Raw genomic sequence first — 22,715 nt, 5'->3', positions numbered from 1 at the left:
AACTCTTAGAGAAAACCTAAATTATGGATAAGTTGTGATCTATGTTAGAGAGAATATCCAAAGCAATGAAAACATGACTCCTTGAACTTCTAAGTATGTGATGGCTATCCAGATGGCTCTTCTTAAGCTATCTTTAAGCAGGGTAAGGGAGAGTGAGGAGTGGAGAATGACTCTAAGGTTGGCAATTAAGTACATGAAAAGATGATGGTGCCTTTAACAGGAATAAGGAAATTCAGAAGTTGAGTACATTTGGGATACAGTTTTCTTTGGGAACATAATGAGTTTGAGTTGTCCATGAAATGTCCAACAAGATAATGAGGATGTGGGACTAAAGCTTAGGAGAGAGAATAAAGCTGAATACATAAAAGTGGGATCTAGGTCCATACAGATGATAATCAGCCATGTGGGGAGCTAATAAGTCACTGAGAAAGAGAGTATAAAGAAAAGGAAGCCCAGGCCTGAGTTGTGGGGAATATCTAGTTAGGAGATAGAGATGGATGATAATCTAGCCAAGGAAACTGAGAAGCAGTTAGACAGGTAAGAAGAGAAATAAGAGAGCTGTATCTTTGTACTGTAAGTTCCTAGAATAGCACCCATCACATAGCAGGTACTTAATAAATACTTGGAAATTATTATGAATAATAAAGAACAAAAATGTGATAAAAAAAGGAAAATAGTTCATTTTCTAAAGAGAGCTCTTTTCTCCAAATGCCAAAATAATAATTTTCATCAAAATATTATTGTCAAATGATCCTGAAAAGATATCCCAATAAAGCTACTTGGGAAAAAAGGGTAGTAAGTACAGAAAAATGATCTTCATTCATGCTTCAAAAAGACAAATTCAGATTAGACTCTACCGAAGCATTTTCTAGCAAAAAAAAAAAAAAAAACCCTTGTATAATATATAAATATTCAACCCATTTAGTATTATGAACGTAATTTCCCCAAAATGCAAAGTAGTCACATATATGTTGTTAGGAAGGATTTACCTGTCTGTCATGTTGAGTTTAGAAATTACATCAGCCTGTTTTAAAAAACAATGACAAAGAAAAGATTAATGAAGAATAAAGAGATTAAAGCACCTTTTGCTTGCTTACAAAGTATGACCATATGACTATATTAGCAGAATGTTCATTTTAACAATAAAGCACAAAATTCCTAAATTTTACTCTGAACCTAAAGTAAAATTTCATGTTTAAAAAGTATGGAATAGGGCAGCTGGGTAGCTCAGTGGATTGAGAGCCAAGCCTAGAGACGGGAGGTCCTAGGTTCAAATCCGGCCTCAGACACTTCCCAGCTGTGTGACCCCCATTGCCCACCCTTACCACTCTTCCACCAAGAAACCAATACACAGAAGTTAAGGGTTAAAAAAAAAAAAGAATAAAAAAAGTATGGAATAGTACCATGGTGGTGAACCTATGGAGTATGGAGGGCACTCAGAACCCTCTTCTGTGGGCATGTGTGCCATTGCCCCAGCACAAAGTTCACCAGAGTTCATTACTAGAAAGCCAGAAAGGGACAATGGGCCAGCCTGTTCCCCTCCCCTTCTCCACATGCACCAGAGAACATTTCTCTTACCATCTGCTCTTCTAAAAGGTTCGCTATCACTGGGATAGTATATTGAGACAAAAAACATTTAATCAAATTTCTTTGCTATGAAACTCACTTTCTAGTTGAACATTCAAATCCAAATAAGGAAAAAAAGTCACGTGAAGAAACAGATACACGAGGACTATGTGGCATAAAGTGCTAAGAGGAAGAATATGATAGCATGGGCTTTAGCTATTGTCAAAAAAGAAAAAGGATTCAGATTTGTCTCATTTAGGAGAAATGTCAGGTTTTAAGATTTTTTAAATTATATTTAGTTTAGTAATGAAAGAGTTAACAGCTCTGTTACTGACAATGAATGAAAGGAACAACACATATAATGCAAACTATCTGATATCCTATATATTTATATTTGACTATAAATGAATACTTTTTTCCTTGAAGACTGACTTTACTAATTATGTTTTGAGTAGGCTAATTAAGATGAATCTAAATTCCCTGAGAACATGGCGATAATAGCACTACTAGCTGGCCAAAAGCACAGCAGAAAATGCCTAACTTACACGTGATGATCCGTATATCATGTAATGTTGATAGTAATTGAAAGTGAAATCGGAAAGAATAACCTAAATATAAATTATTGTTTAAATATAGGTCAGTGTAACAAGATGTTTGCCTTCATGACAATTTACAAAATATATATATTTTTAAGACCAGGTCTTTCCCTGTGTTGCCCAGGCTGGAAATACAATAGTCACTCTAGGGCCCAATCTTCTACTGATTGACATAGTAGGATTTGACCTGCTCCTTTTTGACCTGATTTGGTTCACTCCTCCTTAAGCAGCCTGGTAGATCCTGGCTCCCAGGAGATCCCCATATTGGTGCTGGACTTAGTATGGATACCTAATAAGCTTATTAACATATTGCATCTCAGAATTCCTGGGCTCAATCAATCCACCAACCTAAGTATCCATAACAGTGGGAATTGGAGGCATGTACCATCACACTGTTCCTCAGCAGAGTTCTGTAGGTTCTCTAAAGCTTAACATAGGATTATTTTTTTTTTGAGCAAGACTTTTGTTTCCAAAAGTACTGAGAACTCCCAGGGAGAAACTTGAAGAGTCATAAAAAGCTTCCATGGGGCATTAATAAGTCACGTAACTTGCCTAGGGTCACAGAGCCAGTATTATTATTGGAGGTAGTACTCAACTACAAATCTTCTCAGCTCCAAGGATGGCTTTCTATCTTATAGACCAGTGATGGGTAAACTTTTTAAAGAAGGGGCCAAAAGAAAGTAAATGCTCATCTTTCAGTCTGTTTCTAAGGCAACTCTTTCAAAGTTTCATTGTATTGTATCCTACTCATTGTATTTGTCAGATTAGGAATAATGTCCAGCAGCCAGATAGAATATTTCAGGGAGCCCACATCTGGCCCAAGGGCCATAGTTTGTCCATCACTGTTATAGACCATACATTCTCTCCATGCAGTGCATAGACCAGTAAGAACTGACTTTAACATGCTAAGTGGGAGTATGAGTTTTTTTTTATGAGTAAATAATATGAAATTCATTCGCACATAAGTTTTAATTAATTCAATAAATATAAGTGTTTCAAAGACTTCTCTCTTACCTGACCTAAAAAATATATTCCTCCACCTACAATAAAAGCTGAAATTGCTGTGCCAAATACAGCAAATAGAGTGATGGAACCAATATTCTGAAAGAAGTTACCCTAAAAAACAAAAACAAAACAAGTAAAGAGAAATGAACAAGAGGAACAGTTAAATTAAAAATAAGTCAAACTAATAAAAAGATAGACAACTTTTTCACACATCTACAATTTATACCCATGTTATATATTTAATACAAGAAATGGATTCTGGAGTCACAAGAATCCCCCACTCCTGACAGCCTTATTATACTTACTGCTGGGTAACTTTGGAATAAAATTCACTTGACTTCTTTATGCCTCATTTTCTTAATTGAGAAAATGACAGTGCTGGACTAAATTACCTCCAACATCCCTTCCAGCTTTTTAATGATCACTGCACAAATGAAACCTAGTCTACTCAATTATATATGATAATTTAACTAAGAAATCATTTGTTTAATCCTCAGTTTTTTTTTGCAAAATATATATTATGTTTCATTAGCCTATTTTCATTAAACATAAAAGTATTATACTTATGAAATTATTAAAAAATACAAGTACTATGATTCATTCTTCCTATGATCCTGAGAACTGTGTACCAGCCCATCTTTCCTTGCTTAAATAAAGAATAGCTGATTGTTCAAAGAATAGGTCTTCTACTGATAAGCAAATACTAAAAATATTAAACATCTTTTGTAGGTTTGTACAAAGACTAATGCCATGTTCTAACATCATTGTCATGTCACAGATTTTTAAAAATCCACTTTAGGAAAGCATGCCAGTTAACAAGGACCAAAGCAAAATTATAAAACCAACATCAAAAGGATCATCTTGATAGTTTGATGGTATCTCTGGTTGAGAGATGTCATTTTACTTGATTTGCCTTCATTACTTTGTCCTCTAAAATGTTTTCTGGTTTTCTTTGTTGAGTATTATTGATCGTTAAAGGAATAGAGATTACTACTGAGGTCCTGACCAGGTACCTCACTATGGCGTGGCTCTAGAAGGGTCCTCTAGCAGTTTTTATACCCAGTACTGTCCTACCCTAACCTAAAGACTGAGTATGGGCCTGGAGGCAGATTATATGTCTGTGGTGAAAGGTCAAGTTTGGCTAAATGCAAAGAAGTTCATTACCTTCAGGTTTGCCTTCAGGGTAATGAATTTTTTCAGTCACACAAGTCATGAAAACTCTGTCAAAAGAACTGCAATCTGCCAGTCACCTGGATGGATGTTTTAAATTATAGATCTCTGAAATATTATGGTTTTGAAGAAACAAAGAATTTTAAAATAACACATTGCAAACAACATGTTTTATTTTTCTAAAAAAGTTATTTCCATCTGTGATTTCTTTTCATCTCAAAATAGCTGCATTACTTTAAAAATTAAAAATAGATTGGGGGCAGCTGGGTAGCTCAGTGTATTGAGAGCCAGGCCTATAGATGGGAGGTCCTAGGTTCAAATCTGGACTCAGACACCTCCCAGCTGTGTGACCCTGGGCAAGTCACTTAACCCCCATTGCCTACCCTTACCACTCTTCTGCCTTGGAGCCAATACACAGTATTGACTCCAAGATGGAAGGTAAGGGTTAAAAAAAAAATAGATTAACCTAGTCTGCTTTGAGGGATCTGACACTGAAAAGGCTCATTTATCAGAAAGACCATAGATATGAAAATCCCTGGCCAATATTAATTTTAGATTAGTAGTGTCAAATTAAAACAGCAACAGAGACCACTATGTCATACACGAAAATCCCTGTAGGAGCATTTTGACTTATAAAACCATTTAAGATTATCTATACTTTATATTGTATTTTTATTGTTAGAAAAGTCCCAATTACACTTTAATCTGGTTGAGGCAGTCCTTGGAAATACTGTGGGCCACATACAGGTACATGTTTGACATCTCTATCTTAGATCACTCATATTTATAGAGTACTTATTTTCAAAATGCTTTAAAAAATTAGCAGATATTATACCAATGAATGACATCCTCATTTAGATATGAACCTCAAATCCAAAGTTGCATGAATGAATCAAAATTTAAAACCATATACAAACAAGAAATTTAGAGTGTTTCAATCTTCAGAGGAAAAAGTATCAAAGAGATCTAAAAAGAGATCTAAAAAGATCTAAAAGTATCTACTACAATGTCTTTTAAAAAAATTTTTATGGGGAAGGAAACTAAAGCTTTGTAAGAAGAAGGATGAAATGGCATCCCTCTGAATTATGTCAATAATCCAGTACTATTCTGTGCACTTGAAAAACTTTTCTAGGAAATTTAAAAATTTTCACTAAAATTCTATTTACACTATTTCAATCTCTCATACAAAGTTTACATACTTTATTTTCAAATTAAATCTTGGGAGGGGGCAGCTAGGTGTCTTAGTGGATAGAGAGAGACAGGCTTGAAGTCAGGAGGACCTGGCTTCAAATCTGGCCTCAGACACTTCCTAGCTATGTGACCCTGGGCAAGTCACTTAACCCCCACTGCCTACAGTAAGAATTAAATTTTAATGGTTTGACTAAAATATATGAAGATTATAAATAATAATGGTGGTCACTGATTCAAAGTATTATTGCTCAAAGTTGAAATGACTTCAATAGCTTTTATTTACAAAAGAATGAAAACAGAGAAATATAAAAGGGTAGAGAAGACATTAGTCTATCTAACTAAATATTGCTCCTGTGCTCTACTCAGCCAAGACTTGTTGACCTTCAACCAGAATTAAGCTCTCTCCAGAAGGGAAGGGAAAGCCAGCTATCCACTCATCCAAGTTCCCTCTAAGAGGCAGGTCAAGATGATGACTCAAGCTAAAGGTGACTCCTAAGGTCAATTTTCTTCCCTGAGCCTACCTTCTTCTTGAAGCTGACTTCCTTCTTGAAGTCCAACTCCTTCTTGAAGTCTACTTCCCTAGCCCCAGAAATTCAAGGTCTTTTATAGTCCCTTCCCCTCATCACAAGGGCTAGTCACAGCTTCCAAACTGCCCAGCACTGCCCAGGGGGGCAGTTTTGTGGGAACCATTTCTCACTTTCTGGAGAGTTGAATACTCATCAGAAGGATTCATAGATTCCTGGCTAATTAAGGTGTGAATTCTCATTTCATGGTTGATTGAATTGAAAGGGTGAAGAGCTCCTCCACCTAGTGCTAAGTAGGATGTTCAAGATTTTATTGATTCAATCCAAAAGTAGACAAAGGAGAGTTAATCCAGTCTTCACAAATCTAGTGAGATACTAAGTAGGGGTGCTTTAGTTATTGTTAACTCAAAATAGACAAAGGGAATAAAGGATTCCTTTTCACAAGTGCGAACTCAGAATAGACAAAGAGAACAAAGAATTCCCTTTTCACACTGCCCCTAAGCATTCTTCTGCCTTGGAACCAATACCCTGGACTGATTCTAAGATGGAAAGTAAGAGTTTAAAATATGTATATTTCTCCTCTCCCCTGGCTTTCTTCATATCTCAAAAAAAGTTCTACCTTCTGCAAGAAGCGTTTCCAAGGTCCTTTTGAAAGGCAGCTTTACCAAACCAATAAAATTTAAGATCAGAATGCTATCAGCAAAACAAATTACTTTTTGCTTTTGTTCAGTAATCTAAACCTTTCCTATAACAATCTTTCTATATAAGCCACAAGAAAAATTTTTTGTGAAGACAATACTCTTAAATTAAACTATAATTGAAATAATTTGCCTTCCTAAACAAAAGGATTATAATGAGATGGAAAATAGTATTACTGTATTTTACCTTGTGTAATGAATATCCTGATTCAAATATGATAGGAGGAAGCAAGAGAAGAAAGAACATATTTGGACGAAACATTTCTTCTTCCTATAAAAAAAATATATACTTTAGAAGCAGACACATTTAGGATTGTTGAACAAATAAACCTTCCTGTCACTTAGGCTTGAAACCAAAGGATTCATTCATCCATGATTTCTCATTCCCCACAATATCTAATTTTATCTTACAAAAACAAATAAACAAAAACAATGCAGCTAGGATAAAAAAGGAAGGTGTCAATTGGGGGGAAAATCTTTGCATAGGATTTTATATCCAAGATTATAGAGCTGTTTTTTGATGCAGTTTCCCTTATCCTGACATAACTTCCTCCATACACATACAATTTCCTTCAATCCTGGCTTCCCTAATGAAACTTCCTCCCTGCTCCCCTCTCCCATGAAATCTGATTGGCTCCAGCTTCCTTGATGCAGCATCCTGGCTTAGGGTCAACAAAAAGTTCAAGAAACTTCGTGCTTCACAGACTTAATGGGTTCCAAAGACTTCAAAGAGTCTTTTTATGCTTTGATCTGTGCCTGACCAGATGCATTTCCAGATGAGTCATTGTATCTTTGTTGCATATCTTTGCTAGTCTGGGACAAAGTAAACCTTCTCATTTGTCTATGTTCATGCCTTGTGAGTGCCTCATTTCTGTCCCAAAACTGAACTACAAGGGTACTGGCTTTAGAGCCACATCTACAACAAGGATATATGGGAAACTTAATACAAAAATATAAGACCAATAGCCATTTCCCAATGGAAAAATTGTCAAAGGATTTAAACAAATGGTTCTTAAAAGAAATGCAACCATTAACAATCACATGAAAGACTGCTGCAAATAGTAATAACAATAGAAATGTAAATCAAAACTCTAAGGTTCTACCTCAAATATCCAACAAACTGGCAAACATGAAAAATGATTAAAACATTTAATGATGGGAGATATGTAGAAAGAAAAGCCTATTAAAACTGTGAATTAAACTATTCTGGAAAGCTATCTGGAACTGTACTAAAAAAGTGACTAAAGCATCTCCACTCTTTGATCCCAGTCATTGGGTAGGCCTGAAGAAGGTCAAAGACAGAAAGAAAGGCAGAGCAATACTTTTTGTGGTAGCAAAGAACTGAAAATAACATCGATGCCCAGCAGTGGTTCAGTAATCACTGCCAATTCTTTCGGTAGCCTGAGATATAGTCAGTCTGGGTTATGGACTTGAACTCATCAAAGGCAGGTAGGTAGATTTACTCTCTTATAATGTTCTTAATTACCTTGGGTATCAATTCCTATTGCCCAATTTTGTTTTATCTTTTTAATTTCAATGATCATTGTCCTTGTAGAGAAAACAGTCACAAAATAAGAACTGAACAATTTTATTTTATTATCAGCATTGGTGATAACTGCCTTGTTAACATGGAACAGAAATCCTACACCTTCTTCTTATACTATACTGCTTTAAAGACCACTTGTTATTCTTAACGTCCCTCCTCAGGATCAGCTCATTTGGGAATGTCAGAATTCAATTTATCAATATACATTAAGTGCCTATTATTTGAGAGGCAGTATGGTATAATAGACAGAGAACTGGCCTATGAGTCAAGAAGACCTACATTTAAGTCCCTCCTTTGATAGGTACTTTTTTTTTTTATCCTGGGACTCCATTCCAGGAGCATAGGGCCACAACCAGTAGGCAATGGGACACACAGTCGCTCAGGGTCACCCAGCTGGGAAGTGTCTGAGCCCGGACTTGAACCTAGGACCTTTCGTCTCTAGGCCTGGCTCTCAATCCACTGAGCTAGCCCAGCTGCCCCTACTTTAGGTTGCAGTTTCTTTAGCAGATGTAGTTTTTACAGGGTGGGGTTGCTAGCCCCACGCCCAACCCTCCTCCTTTTTTTTCCTTGGCCCAGAAGTGGTAAGGGTGGGCAGTAGGGGTCAAGTGACTTGCCCAAGGTCACACAGCTGGAAGTGTCCGAGGCCGGACTTGAACCTAGGACCTCCAGTCTCCAGGCCTGGCTCTCAATCCACTGAGCCACTCAGCTGCCCCTTGATAGGTACTGGCTGTGTAATATCTATATCTTTCTCTAGAGATAGGTATAGGTGTAGATACATACATACATATAGGTGTGTATATAGACATATCTTTATATGTACATCTTTTTATCTTTAAATATACATCCACTTAAGTAACACTTTGCAAACCTTAAAGTGCTATAAAAATATTAGTCATGTATTGCTATTACAAAATAGCAAAAATATTACAAAAACACAAAGTAATTTCAAAGGAAAGAATTAGTACATGTAGGATCAGGCAAAAAATGATTTGAGAAGTAGCACTTGAAATTATGTTTCAAGGGAGGGGGATTCTAAGAGTCAGAAATGAAGAGGAAGTACATTCCCAGCTATGGGAAATTTCTTATGCAAAAGGAGAAAGAATGAAAAGGAAATATTGTATGTGAAGGGGAATAATCAATAAGATGTCTATATAGACAGGTTGGCAACAAGTTTAAAAGCCAAACAAAAGTTTCTATTTGGTCCTTGAAGCAATAAAGAGCCATTGAAGTTGGCTGAGAAGGTGAGCAAATGATGAGACCTGGGCTGTAGGAACTTTTGACAGTTTTACAGAACTGATGGATTGCTTCTAATACTATTCTTCTAGTACTGGGATAGACTATTATATGGATTTTGTTACTTGCCTTCACTGTCAAGTCTTTTAAAAATCTAAGTTGTTCAATAAATTCCCTGCAAAATCACTTAATTTTCTTTAGATAATTCTTCCTTTTCCTCATTGGAATTATTTCTCTTTGAATCTTCAGAATTTCATTCTTAAGAATTTCATATCCTTCCTGAGATACTTATTCTGTAGAATTTTAACTTTTAGTCCACTGGATTCTATTTTTTTTCTTTGAATTTCTGAAATTTAATCTTCCAAAATCCATAGGCCTGGTTTTCCCTCCTCTATCATAAATTCTAATACAAAGTGGTTACTTCCTATTATAAAAAGTAGTAAGGTAATCTGAGTGGGTCTCGAAGGCAATTTGGGTGTGAGGATAGATAAAAGGGATATAGGCGATTATAAGGTGATTGGGGGAGGAATGAAGGTAAGAGAAGGTATATAGGAGATAAGGGAGGGATATGTAGGAGAGGGCAGCTCAAACAGGTTTATTCACAGAGACTAGAGACAGAGGACACTGGGGAAATAGGCTGGACCCTTTAAGCAGAGAAGGTATCCCTATGATGTAAAGGAGTTTAGGCCAGTCAGAAATGTTTAGGTTTGGGTGGAGGATTTTCTCTTGTTAATTTCTAAAGTCCCTCAGGGAGGAGTTGAGACGGCTTCACCCTGCCAGTCAAACTAATCGCTGCAGGAAGTCTCAGGTAGGTACTTCCTCCCAAGATGGATGCCCCGCAGTTCCCCTCAAGAAATAAAAGAAAATTATTCCTTTCCTCTTTAGCCCTTGCCTTAATCTTCGATATAATGATTCACCAGAGACTTTGAGTAGATAACAAGGGGATTTATTAATCTCAGGTTAATCAGAGGGAAAGAGGTTCAGGGTTTTCTAACTGCTGCTAGGGAGAGGGGTGATGGTGGGGGATGGGTCACGGAGAGGTTTAGACTGAGAGAGCCCGCTCTCCCAGTCAGGAAGATTTGACTGCCTTTTAAGTAAAGAATTTATCAAATCACTAAAACTAGGGATAACTTATTTGAGGATACTCTACTTGTCTATAGAAACTAAACCCACAATTTCCAATCACCAAGCCCTCTCTTCCACTCAGGGCCCAAAGGAAATTCAGGGGAAGGGAAGGGATATAGATGGAGAGATCAGGGAGAGGTCCAGAGAAATGAGATAGGTCTAAATTTCCCCAAGACAAAATAAGCACAGGCCAAGGCCAAAGCAATTAGGCCAAAGCCAAGTCTAAAGGCCAAAGCCAACAGGCTAAGTCAAAGCAAAAGCCTCCAGCCACAGCAAAAGCCAGAAGGCAAAAGCTTCATTAGTTGGAACTTCACCTCTATTTATAGCTTCAAATTCTAACTGACTTTCTGAAGATTCTAAGATCTTTAACTGACTTTTGTGACCATTTGAAATTACAGAAGCAAAAAGGTTCTGTTAGCCACCTCACATTACATTCCTCAATATTACAAGGTTCCTGTGTGGAGAGAAAATAATTAATTTGTTCTTCTAAGGGTGGGATTCCATTAGAGAAGGAAAATCTGTTTAGGAGTTCAAAATAACATCTTAAGGACATTTTGTTATTGCCATAGGCCCAGTGGGTTGAGAGATCTCCTATCTCAAAGAAAGCAAACCACTAGACTATCCTACCTCCTTATCTCCTTTGATCTTTAGAAGTCAGAAGAATCCCTCCTAAAGACATAACTACCTCTTCATAACCTCCCTTCCTGCCACCCCACCTTGTGGAACTCATGATAGAACTCATGCTGTTTGAGGTGTGTGCATGGTGGGGGGTGATTATGCTTTTTTTTTTTCTGATTGGGTAGTCTTTCATGCCTACATTATAAATTCAGTCCCAGACCATGGGTATCAAACAGAGTGGGTGGGGGGTTTGCATTAGGAATCTATAAAATGCTTGTATCTTGGCAAGTCACTTGACCCCCATTGCCCACCCTTACCAATCTTCCACCTATGAGACAATACACCGAAGTATAAGGGTTTAAAAAAAAAAAATGCTTGTATCTTCACCCATGCATTGGGCATTGTGACCCCTTCTCATAAGAAAGATTAAACCTTGCTTCTGTTCACTTAAATGGTCTCTATTTCTTTACGCCATATCATCTCATACAGTTCCCATTATTTCTATCCTAGGATCCAGTTCCTTCCTGTTGGTGAGAATTAAGTGAAAGATAGAACTCCCTCCATTGATTCCCTCTCTTTTTTCTTTTTTTTTTTAAACCCTTACCTTCCATCTTGGAATCAATACTTCAAGGCAGAAGAGTGGTAAGGGCTAAAAAATGAAGGTAAAGTGACTTGCCCAGAGTCACACAGCTAGTTAGTGTCTGAGGCCAGATTTGAACTTAGGATCTCATGTCTCTAGGCCTGGTTCTCAATCCACTGAGCTACCCAGCTGTCTCTGATTTTTCCTCTTTTTGAAGTTTGAAAATATCTTAAAACTAAAGCAAGAAATTATTAGATGTTATGCTTTGGCAAACAAGGAAAATGCCAGCAGATATCCACTTAAATTGAAGTCTCCTTATTATTTTCCATATCATGCTTCTGTACCAGATATATAGATCATATTTCTCATCTTTCTTCTCTTTCTCAAAGTAGACTAATAGTATATTCTTTCCAATTTCTACCTCTATTGTTTTTCACTATGCATCCCAACCCTAGTTCCTAGATTTCCTCATATGAGTATATCTTCTTAAAATACAATAGATTCTATCTTATGGGGTCTTAGTGATACCTTAGTCAAATTTATCTCCTTGCAATGAAGTCTCTAATTTACTTTGATTGATTGCCTGCATTTTGCGATGTTTTTCAGAGGTCAAGGATATTCTTTTGGGGGTATTTGTCTTATTATTAATATCAACTCTCACTGCTCTCTGTTAAAAATGTAAGCTCCTTCAGATTAAGGACTACTTCAGTCTTTATTTTTATGTCTTCAGGGCCAGACACAGAGAGGCACATGATAGACAAATTTAACTCATTTTTATTGCTCTTCTTATGACTTTAGTGGAGGACCTCTCTATGGACTCTAATAACTTGGTGAATAAATGTAGGCACTTCTCTTATCCATTTCTTTCACTTTAAAGCCCTTTAGATTCAATTATAGGACTCTAGACAAATATATTCTTGTCATTCCTCCCTACATCCTCTAAATCAGTGATTTCCAAAGTAGGCACTACCACCCCCTGGTGGGTGCTGCAGCAATCAAGGGAGGCAGTGATGGCCACACTTTTTTTGTATTACATTCTATTCTTAGTTCAATAAATAGTTTCATAATTTCCAGTGGGCGTCAAGTAATATTTTTTCTGGAAAGGGGGTGGTACGCCAAAAAAGTTTGGGAACCACTGCTCTAAACCCTGGTCATTCCTAAAATATAAGCCAGATCATAAAACTAAGCTCTCCAAGACTCTCAGGTTCAGAGCATTAGTCTTTATGGGTAAAATAAGTTCCTTGGAACTCCTCAAGTAGATAAAATTATAGGTTTGGTAAAAAGAAAAAAAAATTCAAATCAGATTGTTTTCAAATACTGCTATTACAAAATGAGAGACAGACAGATAGATAGATAGTGTGTAAATGGAATTAACTCTAGCCATTCATAGCTAAACTCTTACTTAACCTAGGCATAGAAATGATGTAATTCCTCACCTTCCTTAGTGGGGAGGGGAGACGAGTTACCCACACGTGACAATAAGTAACAAATCAAGAACAAGGGACTGCCCTTTGAGCAGTCCAAATCAATGTAGAGACTGCCATTTGTCCGCTTGAATTAGAGGTGGGTCCACGGGAAGTAACGAAAGACACTTTCTCTTTAAGTTAGTTAGTTACTTCCTGTTGGGGCAGTTCCCACTCTGAACTTGGTGCTGAAGGACCTCTCCTGAGACCACAGAACGCTTACACTCTGTACTGTCATGTGGGTAAGTTAGGCTGACTTCCTTGGCCTACCTAGGCCGCTTCCAAACTCTGCCTTAAGCAGGGTTGCTGGGCCTTGCGGCTTGCAGCTTCATTTATTTAGCCTTTTAACCTTCTTTCTCGTCCAGGCCTGACGAGGCCTGGACTAGCCTCTCCCTTTCTCTTTATTCCTATACTTTTACCTTCCTGATTGTAAATAAACTTGCCTCAACCAGATGCTGACTTGGGTCTGATTTAATTACGGAATCAATCAAAACTGTTGATTCCTGGCGGCCCCGTTTTAAATATATATATCTATAAAATACCTAAATTTCCCTCTTACAATAGATAGATATAGAAATAGAGATATATTTTCTCTTGGATATGACCTCCTTGAAAGCACAGATCATGTCTTATTTCTCTCCCCTAATCAGTAGCACAGTGTCCTAAACATCCTCTATATACTGCTCAGTGGATAAAGAGCCTGGGTTCAAATTGGCCTCAGACACTTCTAGGTGTGCAACCCTGGGCAAATCACTTAACCCAATTACCTACTCCTTACTGTTCTTTTGCCTAGGAACCAATACTTAGCATTGATTCTAAGACTGAAGATAAGGTTTTGTTTTTTTTTTTAAGTTCTCTGTACTTATAAATACAGTTGGTGAATGAACAAATATATAAGAATCCACATATGAGCATTGTGAACGGGATTTTCTTAATCTCTCCCTCTGTCTAGTTTAAGAGGGGAGAGAGCAGGATTTCTCAGTGGATCACAGAACTGACAGGTTCAGTGAGCAGTGAGCCAGAGCTGAAGATTCTGTTACCAAGGAGACTAGGAACTGAGGAGAGGAAATAGGAACTGCTTTCTGGCAGGAAGACTGTAAAACAGGAATTGGTCAGTGAGGAGATAAAGGAAGCAAGCTGCTGAGGGAAGGGTCTTTTGCCTCTAGGATCTTTATATAGAGCAGGAGTTCTGACTCTCAGGCAAGGGGCTGCTGGCAGTTGGCTGGTGACAGTTGGCTATCTATTGCTTTAGGGAATTAGTTGGTTAATATTTTACAGATAGAGTAGATTAGGCCTGGTATGCCAGGAAGAAGAACCTGTCCTGAGAAGACAGAGGTAATATTAGGAAAATTTAGGTAGATATTAGGAATTATTTATTAGTAAGACTTAGTTTAAGTAAATTTATAGTGTATAAGATTAATAATCTCTCTTTTTCTCTTTTCTATCTTTCCATCTATACTTCTTTCTAAATTAAACAAAGTTTTAATTAAACTGCTCTCTTCACTTAATCAGACTCCTCATTTAACCCTTACAGTATTAAAAGTATAACTATGGCAGATAAATTTCTTCCAGTACTAATGATACTATGTACTCAGAGGTATCTAAGTAGTTGACAACTGAATAATATTCATAAGGTACTTATTCCTCAGTGTTTTGAATAAGTCCATAACAAAGGGGTTTTTAAATCTAGTGTTACTCATCTATTATTCTTCACTTGGGGTAGCATAGGAACAACAACTTTAGCTGCTTAGATCTGAAGACATCAATATAAAAATGAAGGCTAATAGAATGCAATCAAAATCAACAGAGTATTATAAACAATTTGATTAGCAGAATATAGTAGTAAAGGAATCATATTCACCAGAATACAATTTTCACCAGTATTACCTTTAAAAACAAAATAAGGGCAACAAATAAAAAGGCTCAAATTATATTAAAAGTAATTATAAACATTACCTTCCAATTTGCCAATTTCTGAGATTCTATGATTTTTATAACTGCTCCCATGAGGATACCTATAAAAAGGGAGATAGACGACTTTGATTTGAAGAATTTCATAAAAATTATAGTCACTGTTAGTAAAATAAGCCCTCCTTGCAGGAAGCTTATATTCTAATAGGGGAGACATGTTCGCATAGAAATATAAAGAGAATAAACACAAAGCAGTTAATTTTATTAAAAAAAAACAACAAAAATATCAATAAAATTTATTTTTTGGAAAAAAGATTTAGATATTAACTATTCAATATTCAAAATTAGGGTTAAAAGTACTACTCTTTTTTTTTTTTTTAAACCTTTACCTTCCATCTTAGAATCAACACTAAACCTCTGTTCCAAGGCAAAAGAGTGGTAAGGGTTAGGCAACCGGGTTGCCTAGGGTCACAGAACTAGGAAGTGTTTGAAGCCAGACCTAAACTTCTCATCTCTAGGCTTGGGTTCTCTATCCACTAAGGCACTTAGCTGCTCCCCTTAACAATACACTTTATTTTCTCAAACAGGATGAGTTAAAGTAGAAATAGCCAGGGGTGGGTAGTACAAAAACCTAGTTAAATGAATAAATACTCTGGTCTGATTACCATAAAGGATCACAAATATGAAAAAGGCAGAAAAATATATGGAAGTCTAAAATTTTTAGAATAAAGCAAAGTGAGAAAAGTAGACCCAAGAGTAATATATACATAGACAGATATTTATACATGTGCACTAAAATAAATCTACAGGAGCCAAGCAGCTACAGCAGTAGGTGACAGTATCCTCAGTTTCACCCAGAATTTAACTAGCTGAGTCAGAAAGAGTTGGTAGCATAGATGTAACATGCAAATAAACAAACAAATAAATAAACAAACAAACAAACAAATAATTAATTAAACAAACAAACAAACAAACAAATAAATAAACAAACAAGCAAATAAATAAATAAATAAAAGAGAGAGCAAGAAAAAGAAAGTGAAAGGTGGGCTGAACTATAGCAGAGAAATGAGAGATATCTAGGAGAGTCATTAGGCGATCATCAGGCAAATTTGCACCATAAGATGTACTGAAATGACCAGTTTTTTAATTGACAATTCAGTTCTCTTTAAGGACTGGGGAAGTTCCATATAAAAGTCTACTCTTTTCCTAACTTTCCCTCCCTGTCAGCTACTGTAATATATTCTACTCATTTCTTTTCCCTAAACATTTCCTGTATCCTGATTTTTGCCTCAAACTAAAAGAAATGAGGAATTAACAATAAGCATAAATTTCAATTAATGCAGAGAACCAAACCTTTGCCTTAATTTTAAGAATTTTACTAGATGGTGTCTCTGAACTATTGTGATTATATTACTTTTTGTCTGACATAAATTCCATGAAACAAAATGAGTGTGGGGTGACGGAAGGAACCTTAAGGACCTAATCAGCTATTATATTGCTTCTGGTTAAAACGTAAGCTAACCATAGTAGCATCTTCTGGGAAAAAATCAGGGAATAGAAAGCAGCGAGCAGAGAAGAGAAGCATCCTAAACCATCCATCAAAGATGAGAAAAGAAAGGCAAGGGAAGGAATAAACACAGCCCCAATCCAGTAGGGAGGAGGAAACATAAAGGACTAAGTACAAGGACTGAATCAGCAAAGTGAGGCCTCCACAGTAATACCTTTATTCATAAATGTTACCCCAATTCTAAGATGTCCTCTCAACCACTGTCTACCTAGGATATGAGAATTTTAAATTAAAATTTGTATTTCAAAGCAACAAACCTGAAGTCATGATAACCAAAGATGATAGGTCTACTGCTACTTTATAATACAGAGCTATTTTCAGCATCAAAAAACAAAAAAACAATCTGATAAAGGAACTATGCCTCACAAAAAAATGTGGCTTAACAGGTATCAGTGCTTACTTATATGATGAACTGCAATGTAATGAATGGCTCTCAAGAGTTCGATACAGGAAAAAAAAAAGATCATATGTGATCAGAGGCTCCAATATGGATGAACTTAAAGAGTGTTTAAGCTATTTTTTTTCCCCATGATGGGAAAATTGAAATTTCTTTTAATGCAGAGAATTTTAAAAACCAAAAAACCTATCTGGATACATGACATATAGTATTCTTGGGCATCATTATTCTAATATTTCTCTTCAAGTTCTAGAGGCTCAAAATCAAAAGGTGGCTCATGATTAGGGAACTGATATTAGTAAGACAGCACTGGTTGGGTTTATATCTCAAAAGAGTAAAGACTGTGCTAAGTATGCTTTAAGGGAAAAGATTGAGATGAAGTAGTCCTCTGCACATTTAGTGACATACACAGGGTTCTTTAAAAAATCTAACCTTTAAGATTCATATGAATTGAAGCAAAGTAAAGAGAGCAGAACACTGTACAGGAAAATAGCAATATTGTAATGATGAAATATGTTTTGCATAACTTTTTAAGGACAATGGGTATCATATTTCTTGCCTTCTCAGTGGGTGAAGGAGGGATAGAATTTTGGAATTGAAAATAAATTTTTTTTTAAATCTCCACTAGGGAGGAGCTAAGGTGGCAGAATACAGGCAGCAACACAGCTGACCTCTCCCAACACATCCTTTCCAAACAACATTTTAAACTTCTCAAATCAAATTTTGGAGTAACAGAGCCAGCAAACGGTCAGAATGAGACATTTCTCCAGTTTAAGACAACTTAGGAGGTTGGCAGAATAGCAGGGTGAGAGCCAACCCAGAGGGGGGCCACAAGGGGGCCTTGGAGGCAGTCACTTTAGCAGCAGCAGCAAGCAGCAAGAGCAGCAGAAGCTTCAGAAGCTCTCAGCCCAGATGATAATAAGGTCAGACGGCTGTTTAGAAAGAGATTACAGGGGATCCTTTGCTGGCCCTGGGTGCAGGTGGTGTTGTCTAACAGTTCTACTGACCACACACAGTTCTGAGTCACATCAATAGCACTGGTGGATTCAGAGGAACAGCACTCTTCCTGGATAAAGATCAGGATGCAGACCAGAAGAACAGTGACCACACCTATCCCTGGATCATACCACTTTAGGGAAGCACAGAAAACTTGCAGACTCACAGAACTAGCTCTGAAAACCACAGCACAAAAAAAGTCTGAACTTAGAACAGTGTCTTCTCACCTTCAGTTGAGCAGAACCTAAATTTAACATTAAGTTCAAAGTGAAGAAAGAGACTGGGAAAATCAGCAAACGACAAAAAAAGAACTTGACCATAAAGAGCTATTATGGTGGCAGAAAAACAAAAAGTGTAAAACTAGCTACAAGCAAATTCATTGGACCAAAGAGCAACAAGAATTCCTAGAAGAGTTAAAGAAAGAGATAAGTAGGGAAGGAAAAATCATGAGGTAAAAAATGAGTGATGTAAGAAAATTATGAAAAGAGAATTAACAAGTTGGTAAAAGAAGTACAAAATTTCATTTAAGGAAATAATACCTTAGCAAATTGTCCTAACAATAGAAGAGGCACAGAAATTCTCTGGAAAAAAAAGAACTTCTTAAAAAAAAACTTTGCTTCAATTCATATGAATCTTAAAGGTTAGATTTTTGAAAGAACCCTGTGTATGTCACTAAATGTGCAGAGGACGACTTCATCTCAATCTTTTCCCTTAAAGCATACTTAGCACAGTCTTTACTCTTTTAAACCCAACCAGTGCTGTCTTACTAATATCAATTCCCTAAAAAAAAAAAAAAAAAGAACTGGCCAAATAGAAAAAAAAAGTTCAAAATCTCACAGAAGAAAATAATTTCTTAAAAATTAGAATTGGAAAATAAATGAGAATTGGGCAAATGGAAGCTAATGATTCCATGAGACATCAAGAAACAATAAAACAAAGGCAAAAGAATGAGAAAATAAAAGAAAATGTGAAATATTCATCAGAGTAACTACTGACTTGGAAAATAGATTAAGGAGAGACAATTTTTTAAAGCTCTTAATTTCCATCTTAGAATCAATACTGTGTATTGGTTTCAAGGCAGAAGAATGCTAAGGGGTAGGCAATGGGTGTTAAGTGACTTGCCCAGGGTCACAAAGCTAGGAAATGTCTCAGGCCAGATTTGAATCCAGGACACTCCCCCCCCATCTAGGTAAGAAGAGATAATTTAAGAATTATTAGACTAGGGGGCAGCTGGGTGGCTCAGTGGATTGAGAGCCAGGTCCAGAGATGGGAGGTCCTGGGTTTAAATCTGGCCTCAGATACTTTCTAGCTTTGTAACCCTGGGCAAGTCATTTAACCCCCATTGCCTAGCCCTTACCACTCTTCTGCCTTGGAACCAATACCCAGTATTGATTCCAAGATAGAAGGTAAGGGTTATTTAAAAAAAAAAAAAAAGAATTATTAGACTACCTAAAAACTACAATTCCCCTATTGCTTAGCCCTTACCACTCTTCTGCCTTAGAACCAATACATAGTATTGATTCTAAGATGGAAGGTAAGGGTTTAAAACAAAAAAGAGCCTAGAAACCGTCTTTGAAGAAATTATAAAGGAAAACTACCCTGATATCTTAGATCCAGAAGGTAAAATAGAAATTGAAAGAATTCACCAACTACTTCCTAAAAGAGATTCCAAAATGAAACTCTTAGGAATATTCTAGCTAAATTCTAGAGCTTCCAAGTCAAAGAGAAAATATTTCAAGCAGCCAGAAAGACATAATTCAAATATTGTGGAGCCACAGTCAAGATCACACAAGATCTACCAGCTTCTGTGTTAAAGAAACAAAAGACTTGCAATAAGCTATTCTGGAAGGCAGAGGAGCTAGGAATATAACCAAGAATTACCTATCCAACAAAACTGAGTAAATACCTTCAGGAGAAAAAAATTTGATATTTAATGAAATAGAGGACTTTCAAGAATTCTTGATGAAATGACCATAGCTAAATAGAAAATTTTATATTAAAACACAAGTCTCAAGAGAAGCATAAAAAGGGTAAACATAAAAGATTAATTATAAGAGACTCAATAAAGCTAAACTTCTTACATTACTATGAGGGAAGATGATGCACCTAATCCTAAGAACCTTATCATTATGGGGGTAGGAGTCTACACACACACACACACACACACACACGCAATGAATGAGACTTGATTATGTTGGGGTGATATCAAAAAAACAAAAAAAAGAAATGAGAAAGAGGGATAAATTGGGAGAAGAGGAAGGGGAGAGGTGTAATGGGGAAATTTTTCTCATATCAAAGAGACTTGCAAGGAAGAGCTTTCATAGTAAAGGGGAAAGTGGGGGTTCAATGCTTGAACCTCACTCTCATCAAAATTAGTTCAAAGAATAACTTTGGGGGGCAGCTTGGTCCTCAGTGGATTGAGAGCCAAGCCCAGAGATGGGAGGTCCTGGGTTCAAATCTAACCTCAGAAACCATGTGTGTCTGTGTAACCCTGGGCAAGTCACTTAACCCCCATTGCCTAGCCCTTACCAGTCTTCTGCCTTGGAACCAATACACAGTGTTGATTCTAAAACGAAAGGTAAAGGTTTTTAAAAAAAAAAAAGAATAACTTTGGAAAATGTATTTGGAAACTTGTTATTACATGTAATTGATAAAATAAAATAGCTTTATAATAGAAAAAATAAATTGGTTCAAAGAGGGAAGAATATATAGACACACTCAGTTGGGTATAGAAATCTATTTTACCCAATAGAAAAATAAGGGGGGGAAGGGACTAAGAGATTTGGGAGGAAGAGGAATGGAATGATGAAGTTAGATTAAGAAACACAGTGGTCAAGAAGCAAAACAGACTTGAAAAGGGAGGTGATGAAAGAGAGAGAAGGATAAACAGAAGAAAATAGAATGGAGAAAATATACAGTAAACAAAATCTGTGAATGGAAATGAAATGAACTCATTCATAAAAAAAGAAGTGGATAACAAAATGGATCAGAAACCAGGATCCAACAATATGTCGTTATAAAAGACACATGAAACAGGAAAATACACCCAGAGTTACAATAAAGGGCAGGAGCAGAACCTTAATTCAGGTGAAATAAGAAAGGCAAGGGATAGCAAGCATGACCTTAAACAAAGCAAAAACAAAAATAGAATAATTAAAGAAATAATCAGGGATACTACATTTTGCTAAAAGGTACCATAGAATAATAATATTAAAAAAATTTTATAGCAGGTTTCTGTGATAAAGGCTTCATTTTTCCAGTATACTGAGTAAAATTAGTAAAAAGATAAGAGAGATTTCCTAATTGATAAGTGGTCAAAGGATATAAATAAGCAGTTTGTGGAAAAAGAAATCAAAGCTATTTGTAGTCATAGTTTTTAAATGTTCTGAATTACTACTGATTAAAACAACTCTAAGTTACCACCTTATACCTATCAGGAATGACAAATGATGGAGGAGATAAGCAAAACAGGGACATTAATAAACTACTGGTAGAGTCGTGAGCCATTCTGGAAAACAATTTGGAACTATGCCCAAAGGGTTATAAAACTACATGCCAGAGTAGCTAGTTGATTCAGGGGACAGAGTGCCAAGCCTGGACACTGGAGGTCCTGGATTCAAATCTGGCCTCAGACATTTCCTAGCTATGTGGTCCTGGACAAGTCATTTAAACCCAATTGCCTAGCCCAGTGATGGTGAATCTATGGCAGGGTGCCAAAGATGGCACACTGAGCTCTCTCTGTGGGCACATGTGCTGCCCTACCCTCATCTCACCCCCCCCAGAGTTCGTTACTAGAAAGGCAGAGGGACTTGAGTGGAGCTGCTCTCCTCCCTCTCTCCACTGAGCCTGACATTTTTTTTTTAATTTAAACATTTATTAATAATCATTTTTAACATGGTTACATGATTCATACTCCTACTTTCCCCTTCACCCTCCGCACTCCCCCCACCCATGGCCGACGCACATTGAGCCTGACATTTTTTAACTTCATCTACCCCTCCACCCAGAAGCCCAATGGAAGTGTTTCTTCCCTCCCCTGTGTGGGGTAAGAGGGGTGGCAAGGTGCATCCAGCAATCAGTGCAGGGGAGGGGCATGGCACTCATTCTCTGAAGGAGGTGGGGCATGGTACTTGGTGGTCAGGGGGGTGAACCCAGCACTCCTCTAAAACCATCACCATCACTGGTCTAGCCCTTGCTGTGGTTCTGCTTTGGAACCAATATTCAGTGTCAATTCTAAGAGAGAAGGTAAGGGGTTAAAAAAAACAACAACTACATACTCTTTGACCCAGCAATATCACTACTAGGCTTGTACCCCAAAGAATTCGAAGAGAAAGAAAAAGAACCTATATGTACAAAATATTTATAGTAGCTCTTTTTATGGTGTCAAAGAATTTGAAATTGAGAGGATACTCATCAGTTGGAGAATTACTGAACAAGTTGTGGCATAGGATTGTAATGGAGTACTATTGTGGTATGAGAAATGATATAGGGAGTTGTTTCAGAAAAAAACATGGCAAGACTTACATGAA

At 36.8% G+C, this 22,715-nt stretch overlaps 1 protein-coding gene across 1 annotated transcript in view; it reads right to left on the bottom strand.

Annotated features, from left to right (window-relative positions):
- SLC9A8 (solute carrier family 9 member A8) overlaps positions 1-22,715 on the bottom strand; it is a 91,308-nt gene that overhangs the window by 51,582 nt on the left and 17,011 nt on the right. The window contains exons 5-8 of the mRNA XM_044663822.1: positions 15,272-15,330; positions 6,938-7,021; positions 3,177-3,278; positions 990-1,024 (exon numbers count right to left, since the gene is read on the bottom strand). Coding sequence (XP_044519757.1) covers positions 990-1,024; positions 3,177-3,278; positions 6,938-7,021; positions 15,272-15,330 — 280 coding nt within the window. The remainder of the gene's footprint in view (positions 1-989; positions 1,025-3,176; positions 3,279-6,937; positions 7,022-15,271; positions 15,331-22,715) is intronic.

This window comes from Gracilinanus agilis, chromosome 2, assembly GCF_016433145.1.
Source record: "Gracilinanus agilis isolate LMUSP501 chromosome 2, AgileGrace, whole genome shotgun sequence".
Lineage (NCBI taxonomy): Eukaryota > Metazoa > Chordata > Mammalia > Didelphimorphia > Didelphidae > Gracilinanus > Gracilinanus agilis.
This window is presented reverse-complemented; position numbering and strand designations above follow the sequence as displayed.